The sequence below is a fragment of the Cebus imitator genome, unplaced genomic scaffold, assembly GCF_001604975.1.
Source record: "Cebus imitator isolate Cc_AM_T3 unplaced genomic scaffold, Cebus_imitator-1.0 Scaffold150, whole genome shotgun sequence".
Taxonomy (NCBI): domain Eukaryota; kingdom Metazoa; phylum Chordata; class Mammalia; order Primates; family Cebidae; genus Cebus; species Cebus imitator.
Genome location: NW_016107465.1, coordinates 720,055 through 731,254, shown reverse-complemented (window position 1 = coordinate 731,254; position 11,200 = coordinate 720,055). Strand labels below are relative to the sequence as shown.

General features: G+C 38.7%; 1 protein-coding gene across 4 annotated transcripts in view; it reads right to left on the bottom strand.

Annotated features, from left to right (window-relative positions):
- Window positions 1–1,123: 1,123 nt before the first annotated feature.
- RORB (RAR related orphan receptor B) overlaps window positions 1,124–11,200 on the bottom strand; it is a 189,243-nt gene continuing 179,166 nt past the window's right edge. For 2 of the 4 annotated variants that reach the window (XM_017543235.2, XM_037743735.1), the window contains exon 10: window positions 1,124–6,613. In XM_017543235.2, the coding sequence (XP_017398724.1) occupies window positions 6,458–6,613 (156 nt within the window). In that variant the 3' untranslated portion in view covers window positions 1,124–6,457. The remainder of the gene's footprint in view (window positions 6,614–11,200) is intronic. The other 2 variants (XM_037743736.1, XM_037743737.1) reach the window with 1 other exon arrangement.

The window sequence follows — 11,200 nt, the reverse complement described above, 5'->3', positions numbered from 1 at the left end:
GAAATAAACGTGTACAAAAATATTTTGTTCATCAGAAAGCGGAGTTTGTTTTCCTTAAGCTATTCCATGCAGAAAGGATTTGGACAAAGCCATTTGCTACAAGGAAAGATGACTTAACTCAGGCAACATTTTTTTTTTTTTAATTTTCCCTTTTCATATGTCTAGTTCAGATAGAGTTTGCAGGTCTTAGGCCAATCTTCAATACAAATTCTTTGGAGCAGATTTAATTGACAGCCCTGTCCCTTTCTCAGTCATATTACAAAAAGAAGCATACACTTAACACCAATGACCCGTCAAGATGCTTAAACTGTTACAACCAGTTTCCATTAAAAAACTGAGAAGTACATAACACGCATAAAGGAAGCAAGTACATATTTGCTCTTTGTTGATTTCCCCCTCTAAAAAAATTGTTACAAAGTCTTATGCTTAAACAGACATAGAAAAATCAGTGTACTCACTGTCTCCAGTTATTTACAGCAAAAATTAAAGAGACAGCATACATTGTATTAGACCTTCCACAAGCATATATTAAAAGTAATTACATTTGAAAAAATATTTTTATTTTTCCTCTACATTTCTACAATACATACTCAGTTTTCTGTGGGTGTAATTTTTCTTTCTTGTGTGTGTGTGTTAATCAGATGAAGCAGACGGTACTGTGCTTGGATGTGGGATTTGTAGCTTTTCAGACATACCTAATGTGTGTCTACATATGGTTGTGACAGAGGCACGCGAATGCTTGCCACCAGTCACCACCAGAAGAGTATAGCTGAATACAAGGATTGAGCTGCCCAGCTGGGGTGCGGATGCCCTGGGCTGCCCTCAACGGGGCTCATTCAATTCTGGTAACCCTTGTGCTTTATTTTTGGCCATGAGAACAATCACTGAGCTGCTTTCTCTGATCCACTGGAGGCCATGCTTACAGTCACACAGGAGGCAAAGATTACTATGGCCCATTCACTTCGGAGGAAATTCAGCAGCTTAGGAAAAAAGTGCACAAACAGATAACCCCCATCTGCTGCATAGGAATCCATGGTCTGCACTTCTGAACAATGGAGGACTACATTATCACAACTATAGAATAAATTCTTCACATACGACTAAGGGAAAATAAAAACTTGTCGCAGATATTGAAGTGACACAGTTAAAGAAACATTGATACCCAAAAGAATAAAAGTCACGTATTTGCCTTTCAGAAAGAAAGTGGCAAGAAACCTAGCCCCCTGGCTCTATGAAGAAGGGAGTTTGGGCAAGACAAATTGAAGTGTCTCTTATAAGCCATCACTAAATTGAATTGTTTTCATTTTTAGACTGCTATTTCCAAGCTGACCTCCTATTATATCATCTAGTTGTGACAATCAAGTATGTAAACAAAATTGAGTATCAGAAGGGCAAGGTCTCCATCCCCTCCTTCCAAAACTAATATCATTCTAATATCGTCCAGGGTTGGATCTGGCCAGACTTGCTCTAGTTGAGCTGGCCCCAGATACAATTTTGTTTTAAACCATAGGCTGCAAGCTGACGATCTATGGACTCTCTTCTGCTCAGTGATGTATTTATTTGGTCTGCACTAAGCTCCAAATCAACTGCCATCATGTATAACTTGAGAGATTTTATAAAATTCAGAAGTTCTAGCAGCATTCAGCGTCAGCTAAATCGTGGATGTACCTTATTCCACAGGGCATGTCCTGGTGAGCTTGTCACTGGGCTGCTTCAACCATTTGCATTAAGCCCCCAGGCCCTTTTAGGCTTTTGAATTTTCAACCCTTGCTTTAAATGCTAAAGTACCCTCTACCCTGTACCCTCTGGTCCTGAGACCCAAAAATGAATAGGGTGTCAGCTCTTTTTTGAAAGGCCCCCATAGTTTTCCACATCAGGCCTTTACTCTAGTTGCTGCTTGTGCTGGCAATTGGAAACAGAACATCAAATAGCACTTCATCTAAAGCAGATGGTAGGCTTTTCCCTCTTCTTTATACAGGGGACTCTGTGCAGTTTCACTACAGATGCACACTTTAAAGTTATTGCTGTTCTATTGAATGGTGCTTCTGTCAGGGCACAGACGTCCCCAGGCTGAATTTACTGCCAACTGTAGCAGCTTCCTTGGAAATAAAAGTTTATAGAAAAAAAGAGTCAGGAAAAAATTATTTCTTCTAATTTCCAAGAGAAGTAGAATTTTTCCTTGCTTCTGTAATAAACTAACAAAGAACATAGAACAACACTGCCATTATTTGCATCTGGTTGTTGCTTCTGTAAAAAGTTGGTAAGTTTTAGGTTGTCCTTGGGACCCAAGAATTGTTTTTGTCTTTAAGTCTGGTTCACATTGCATTGTAGAGAGTGAGCATGAGTTGACCTTTATGGTTTTCTACAAACAGTTTAGCTTGACTGCTGTGAAGTTATACGTTGAACCAGGCAGCTATGATAGGAAATGTACTGATACCTCCCTGGTACATCTTGTTAATATGCAGAGTTATTATGATTTAGGATCTCTTAGAATCTACCAAAGAAATCTAATCACTCAGGAGACCATTATATTATCTGATTTTACCTACTCAGAGGTACTTTAGTCCAGAGCCCTGAACACAGTGTTAAAACAAGGGAAATTCAGGAAATTCAGAAAGGGTATGTTTGTGGAGAACATCTCTACCTTCAGCTTTCAGTCTTTGGGGGATAAAAGAGCCATAGAAGGCCAGGTGTGGTGGCTCATGCCTGTAATCCCAGCATTTTGGGAGGCTGAAGTGGGTGGATCACTTGAGGTCAGGAGTTTAAGACCAGCCTGGCCAACATAGTGAAACCCCATCTCTACTAAAAATACAAAAAATAGCCAGGTGTAGAGGCACATGCCTGTAATCCCAGCTACTTGGGAGGCAGAGGCAGGAGAATCACTTGAACTCAGGAGGCAGAGGTTGCACCACTGCACTCCAGCCTGGGCAACAAAGCAAGACTATGTCTCAAAACAAACAAAAAAAAGGCCACAGAAAAAGGGGCACAAAGATGAGTCATGGATAGTATGGGTATATATGGGTGTCAAACCAGATTTGGAATCCTTTCCTCTTCTATTTTCCCTCCAAAATTTCCATTTCTTTTTATGGACCACAAGTACACTGAAGTTTGAATTCACACAGCTTCACCTCACTTGTCCATTTTATCTAATGCCAGTTAGATTTCTGTATTTTCCTTGTTCAGGATTTGTATAGAAAATTTGCAGGGAGATAAAAATTCCTATGAATGGGGCAGCTAGATTATTTGGCTCTTAGCAGAGTTTAGAAAATGAGAACAAGTTATCCTTACTTGGGTGCAAATTTTCAGCAAATCCAAATAATTCAATCCAGTTTATGACTTGAAGTTACTGCTTGTTGATCTGAAAGCCTTGTCAGAGAGGTGCTCTCAGTGGCATATTTAATTTATACCATTTACATTTTGTTGTCATTTTCCTGTTTTTAATTTTTTCCTCCTTCTTGATGTATTTTTTTTAATGAAACATCCCTGAGTGGATACAGTGCAACATCTGCATCAAGCAGTGATTGTCATTTATGAAGCACGACATGAGAAGCACAGATTGTGGATTTTTTCTTTCAGTGCACGCTTGATCATGAGTGTTATGAACATTTGTTAGTCCTCATGGGGAAGGAACAAAGTTCTGGGATTGCATGTACAAAATACCTTGACGTGCAGTCATAGGAGATCTTTAAAGGACAGCTTTTTAAGGCTTTTTACCTTGAAAACATGACTGGATTCTCTTTTAAGAGTTGGTTGGGCAACTGTAACTCAAACTAGAAATCTTCTCTCAACTAAGTGGGCTGAGTACGTCCTGGTTGCCATTGTTCTGTTCTAGTTCAGACGCTAGCTCTGTTTCCTCTCTTCCAGCTTCAAAAGGTCCATGCCGCCCCAGTGAAATGCTTACACTAGTGGAAACAACACAGATTCAAAAGCAGTACCTCCCAAGGTAAATGTGAGGAACAATCTTTTTCCTATATCACCCATGGGAAAAGGGAGGAAAAAATTCTGAGCCACTTCATCAATTGAGCCAATTTAAATCCTCTAAGGTAAATTGGAGGAAATAAATAATTCCCTCTGCAACTGAGCAGGAATTAAAGGCTGACAATGGAAAACACTAGGCCAACAGAACAATGAAAACAAAGTTTGACATAAGTTCAAAGCTCAAAGGGAAACACCAAGTAGACACATTAAGCATTGCCTATCACAAGCCAATCATAAAACATACATTGCATTTGGAAACGGCTTGGTTTAATTGAGTGCCTTCCATTACCCTGTTTTCCTAGCAATCAGTAGAGTAATCTTTCCATTAGAAGGAAATATGACTCTGGGAATTAATTCTTTATACAAAGAGCTAGCAGGAGTGACATTTACACCAAAAAGAATTGAGTCCCTGTAGCAGCATAATAAGCAGTCTACAGCTGTCTTCTTAGAACCAAAGGTAATTTGGTTCAATGTAGTTAAATTAATTGAATATAACAGTAGTTGAGAAAGAGATTCATTATTTTAAAGGCTTTTTGTTTTTCCCCATTGGTTTAGAATTCATCAATCATGAGGTGAGAAAATGTTCCATTTTCTAAAAGAAAAAGTCGACACTACTGTTTTGATCATAAATCAGGAGTTCTGTGGTATCTTGGAGATGGTACTCAACCATGAGCTTCAGGAGAGCATAAGAGATAAAAAAAAAAAAAATCAAAGTTTCCACTGATGGAAACTTTACAAAGCAGATGTGTGTGTGTGTGTGTGTGTGTGTGTGTGTGTGTGTGTAAACAAGGAGAAAAGGACAGTTCTTTAGGCGTTGGTGGCTGGGATATGCTTATGGGAGACCATAATTTTCATTGTCTTAGACACAAAATTCTCTCCTAGCTTGTTTTTTTTTGTTGTTGTTGTTCTAAGTTTTGTTTTGGATCAGAAAATACCAAAGGTATAGGCCTCCAGGACACAGGCAGAACAAATGCCTTGGAATATATGCTTTTCTTACAATTAATTTCATTGGTGAGTAGGTGGAGAAGTGAGAATTTGTGCAAGGAAGTCTAAAATCTCTGATCCTAATGTCACCCTTGTATTCTTTACTTTTAAAAGTTGCCAAAAAATATTCTTTAAAAGTTGCTAGGTTAGATGGATGATATAATTGTAAATTACATAGGAATTAGTTTTGGCTTTGGGGTATATTCATTCCCTGGAATAACACAGATTTTTTTTTCTGATTTGCCAAGTTTTTGCTATATTTTTATATTATGGCATTTTACAATATGCCTCCCCTTTTATTGCCACTTTTCCTAACAAATGTATTAAAGAGAATAAATATAAAGAATTACTTCTTTACTCTGTGTCTTCTCTTTCTACCTGTTCTTGCCAAAACATGGTGAGACAGAAAATGTTTATACGAAGTGGCATTGTTGCCCTGGGTTCTGATTTATTCTTTTAATTTTTCTAGAAAAAATTGCTGGTAGTCACAATCCACAGATTGTATTTTTCAGTTGAAGACACATTAAGCAGTGAAATCAAGTTTCTTTCACAACTGAATATCCAAAAGAAAAAAATGTTTTTATGTGTTCTGGTGCAAAATAGAAAATAGCTACTGTTTGGTCAAAAAAGTCTTGGACCTTGTGATATTATCTGTGGCCTAATTCTTGAAACAGGAAAATGGCTCCAAATACTCTCCCCTCTCAATATTTACCATTTTGACAAGGCTTTGATGTCACTTTCAGAAACAGAGTTCGTATATAGAGGCCACGCAGTATGTTTATTCCTTTGTAGACTTATTTCTGAGTTGATACCGTCCTGCCATTGATTATAGATGAAAACTCTGGCTGGGAAAACAAAATCCTGATTGTCCAACATGAAGGTAACATATAACACAGAAGATAAATCATAGAAGAGAGCCTGACTGAACCTCCATTGCTAGTAGGTATGGTATTTAAGCCACAGTGCCTGTGCATGTATAAGTAATAGTCATATATAATATTCTCACATATTATATACTTATTACATACATGCACAGTACCTTCCAAGACAGCTACAAATTTACACATGCATCAACTACCTAAAAACATAGAAATAGGTAAAGCCTATTAAGTGAAATTTTCTTAAATTATATTTGAACAATCAACAGGAAAAGTAATCATGTAAAGTACCGCTCTTTTCTTGTATATATCTACAATAAAATTCTATAAACAGTTGTCTCCCAAAACATACCCGAATAAAATTAAAAAAAAGGATAACACCCAGTGTCCTATATTTGTATATTTATGGTCATTTCAAAATCAAACAAACAAATAAAAGAGCCCCACTCAGGTGCATATTTACATTCTTCAAACTGTAGCGGTGAAAAATAATTCTATTAAGTGCAGGACATTCCTAATGTTGCAGTAGTGACATTTTTCTTAAGTCTTCATGAACACATTGCTTTTGTCTTAATGGTGATGCATTCCATGACTATGAGACAGTTCTCTTGTCCCCTTCATTTACAGCCGGTGGCACAGTCAGGATTAAAGAGCTCCTTGTATAACGGAGGAAACAGTGTATTCACTATCTCTGGATGAGATTGCTTAAATACCTGCAGCTTCTCCCCGTGCAAGTTGCAGACTGCCGTGATGGTTGGTATCTTGGCTATTAACTGCAGAACAGAGAGACAGAGAGGGAGATAGAGAAGGAAGCTCATTAGTGCTCTGTCTGTGGAATCAGTGTCCTTTCTAGCCCCAGATGAAGGTAAATGGCTTTGGAAAAAGATGTTCAGAAAGAAAGAAGGCTCACTTTCAGCTTTTCTCTCAGAATGAAACAAAATAAAACGTATTCCCTCCAGACTCCATCTCCTAAAGGAAAAATAGAGAGACAGCAAGCAAGCAGGACCAAGATCCCTGAATCATTGCTCTTCCATAAGTATGTATGAGAGGTTTTCCAGTTTAATAGTTACAAGTGGGTGCTTTGTAGGCAGACTACCTGAGTTCCAGAAGAGCTTAGTAATGGTGTAGCTATGACTTTGTCTATGTCTCAGTCTTCTCATTTATAAAATGGGCTTACCAATAGTACCTACTTCGCTGGGTTGTTGTGTGGACTGAGGGAGGTAATTCCTGTAAAAGTGTTAAGAACACTGGAGATGTGAAGTGTAATTATTAGTGAACATTATGATTACCCATAATTTCCCATAGAGCTTTGTGAAATGAATGTTAGATTTTTATCTTTGGAAGGTGACAGTAGGAATGTACAACCAAACTGTATGAGGTGTAATATAAGATGATCTGGACTGCTTGGCTATCAAGATCTCTAACCCACTTGTATAGTGGCTCTCTAATCTGTTTCCACTGTAAGGCATAATATGAAACACACAGAGAATTTGGGAGGTTCCTGGCACTTAGCTTCCTTAGGGAGGTGTTCTAAAAATGAGTGGAAGAATATCCACTTATAATTGTTAGGTTTTGATATATGTATCATGTAAGATACAATTTTTTGAGTTAAGATACCCAGAAGACAGTGTTTTATAATAATTTAAATGCTCTATGGGTCTTAGGAGATGAACAATTCTAGCTATTAACATACTTGTCATTTAGAACACTGGGAATCCATCATATATGTCAAAATTAGCTTAAACAAAAGTCATCGTGATTAAATTATTGTGAGAGATGTGTTCTTGTATAGAGAATACTCATACAAAAGAGAAGAATGATAGTTCACATAGCTGACTAAAGACACACTTGAAAGTGAAGAAAAATACAATTAAACAAAACCTATCTTGTCACCAATTAGGCTCATCATGTTCCCTACCCTGTTCAATAACAAGAATCCATTTCAGCCTTTGAAGTAAAAGAGGAAATAATTAGTTACCTTGTGGTTTTTCAAAATCAGAAACTTCCACTCTTTTATCAACTTTAACAGCTAATGACTATATAACCATATTATGAGCAATTTAAAAATAGCATCAGGATTAGAGCTGTTGACACATTCAGTAAAGGGATCTAGAACGTGTAAAGAAGTTTAGAGTTCAGACTTTCCAATCTTAACCATCTCCACTGCTATTTAAAGACAGAGATAGAAAGGAAAATGCAGAATCTTTGTCTATAGAATGGATGTTAAATTTTAGACTGAGAATCAAAACTCTATCTCCAACATAATGAATTAATTTTTTTTTCATTATTGATATACCACAATGAATTGCATGCCTAATATGTAGCCAGTGCTCAGCTAAATACCAGAATGCACAAAGCATTATGGCTCCTGTTTGTAGTCTATTTGAGGAGACTGATGAAAATAAGTTTACCATACAGTCAAAAACTGAAAAACTGTGGTGAGTGCCAAGGAAGAACAGCAGAAGGAAAAGTGGGAGAAAAGAGGATGCCCTGACTTGTGGCAGGCCTGGGAAGTTGCCCTGAGGAAGTGACATTGAAGCTGAGCTCTGATGGAAGAGTGAGAGAGCTAATTAGGTGCTGGGGCAGAGGGTACATAACATGCCCCAGGATCATGTGCAAAAGATGCTGTGGCGCTTGGCACTCTGGAAGATCTGAAGGCAGTTCAGGGTTGCTGGAGCAGTGAGTGGGTGAGGTAATGCCAGAGAGGTGGGCATAGCCAGATTATGTAAACCTTCATAGTTCACGTTATGTTCTCTAGGAGGGTTTTTAGCAAAAAAGAAAGATGATTCAGAGTCCCATTCTGAAAGACTCACTTTGGGTCCAGGGTGGAAAACTGTGTCTTTTCTATATTTTCATAGGTACAGAGTGTACAAGTGTCCACTTAACTGGAGCCACTTGGGAAATTATTCAAACTCTCTAACCAGCTGGCTCACACAGAAGGAGACTACAACAATTTAGGAACAGTTCTTGCACATTGTAATCCTCCCTGAAATAGCTGTTGAATGCAGAGTGGCTTTGAAAGCCACTGCAATTCAATCTGCAGTTGAATTGATGATGTGCAAAGCTCCTGAAACTTCCAGATGCAACTCTATAATTATTGTAAATCTTGTCAATAAGAGTGACTGGGGTGCTTCTTAAAAACGCAGATTACTGGGACCTACTCCTGGGGATTCAGTTTCAGTGAGTCTGGGTGAAGCTCAGATTCCATGTTTGAAACAAACATCCCCTGCAGATGCTGATGCAGTGGGTTTATGGGATGGACTTTGAAAAATACTGCTTCAGAGGTTCAAATTTTATAAATTTACAATGGGTTTTCAAAATTGAGAAGTTGAGTTACAGTGGCTCAAATCTGTAATCCCAACCACTCCTGAGGCTGAGGCAAGAGGATCATTTGAAGCCAGGAGTTTGAGACCAGCCTGGCCAACATAGCAAGACTTTGTCTCTTAAAAAATTTTTTAAAAAAGTAAATTATACATTGAATTTGAAATAGTCCTGTGAACTAAGTGTAAAGTTAGCTGCTTCTCAGGAGGCAGATGTGGAAGTTCTCACCTCTAGAGAGGGAAGTTTCCATGTGTTTAGAGCTATTAGTTTGGTGGGGGTCAAGTAATGAAATTCTTGAGTTCCCTGTGACACACAAATACTACATAGAGAGGATTAGTCTGTTGATAAAGAACATGGGCTTTGGAGTCAGGCTGCCTGGGTTTGAATCCTATTTCTGTTCTTTACAGCTGTGTGATCTCGGGTAAGTCACTTAACCTCTCAGCTTTCTTATCTGTCAGGTGGTGATTATAACAGTCCCGTCCTCAGAGGGAGGTTGTGAGGATTAAGTGGGTCAACAAAATTTTTTTTACAGTGGTGCCTGACACCACTGTGGTAGCTGTCATGCTTCTACTCCCACAGTCTGAGATATCTCACCTCCTTTTAGGAGAGAAGGAATCAAGGCCATGCTTTTCAGTCAAAGGACATGGAGGGCAGGAAGCCAGCTTAGCTCTCAACAAAGCTCCAAAAGTGGAGTCATTAACCAAAAGTTAATGAATGCATGGCAAAGTCAGCCATTGATGTTTATTGAAATGAAAACGTAAAATCATATTGATTTTTCAATTTCTTATAGCAATTCCAGTACGTTGCTTATTTACTAACTGTGATTTATAAAGTAGGATCCTAAGTACAACAATTCTAGAAGCATTTTTCTGCTCCTTTAGTGACAGGGTGGTAGGGGACATGAAATGTATAAGAGGATGACTGAAACTCTTTTACCCTTTCATAGTTGTTCATTTGCCCTGGAGATATTTCGCTATTTGTCTGGTTTTGGAAAGTTAATATGGACTCTTGCTCCATTCCTGGAAAAAAACTGGGATTTAAGAATCTGCTTCAGGACCCAGTTCTGCCTTTTTAAAATGCGAATTGGATCTAGTTCCTTTTTTGAATGCAAATTGGATCTAGTTGCTCATCTGTAGAATGGGTCAGATGGTACTTTCTGTTAAAGAGCACCCAGACTGCTTTGATAAACAGCACGGAGAAGGCAGAGTTCTCCCAGGTCCATGCTCTTGGAATAGGCTGACTGCAAGACACCCAGTCAGCTGTGGAAGCAGAAGTGCCGACAGGGGCATCCATCACTCTGGAGGCATGGTGGGCCAGGAGGCCATGCAGAGGCGGCGGTAGCACTTGTCAGAGCCCAGAAGGGCCTGGTGTAGAGAGCAGCAGGCAATCACTTATTGCTCATTAATATTATGTACTGCAGCCGGGGGACCCCCATTTCAAAGGGAGCTCAGAGCAGCCTCCACAGCAGTTAATGGCTCAACAACTTTTTAAACAGCTGGGGAGGTGATCCAGAAGCAATTGGAGATGGAGGGGGTAGTCAATTTTAAATCATAGTGAAATTCCTTCATGTTTAAATAATCCCCATAACAGAAGTAGACAGAGGCTCTATAAAAAGGCATTTTCACACTCATCTCTTTCTTATGACAAGCATTTCTTATGAGAAGGCAGCTTTAGCTTATACCTACAGGGGTCTACAGGAAGAAAAAGCAGCTGTTTGAGAAGAGATAATAATCCTATGCTTCTCTCCAGAGGGCGGTTTTATGAGAAAATTCACAATTTTGTAACTGGTACATTTGATGTTAGAAAAATGGAACATGCAGAGGGTAAAACTAGTGATCTTGTTCGTGTTGGCTTCCAGGCCATCAAGATGCCCTCCAACCTAAAGCAGGAAGCCAGCAATGGTTTGATCAAATTGGAAGAAGCTTCAGGACCACTAATAAAAACAGGGCACATAAAGTGAAGCTGAACACATCAATTTCCCATGTCCATTTGATTTTCTTTTCTTTCCTTTTTTTTTTTTTGAGATGGAGTCTTGCTCT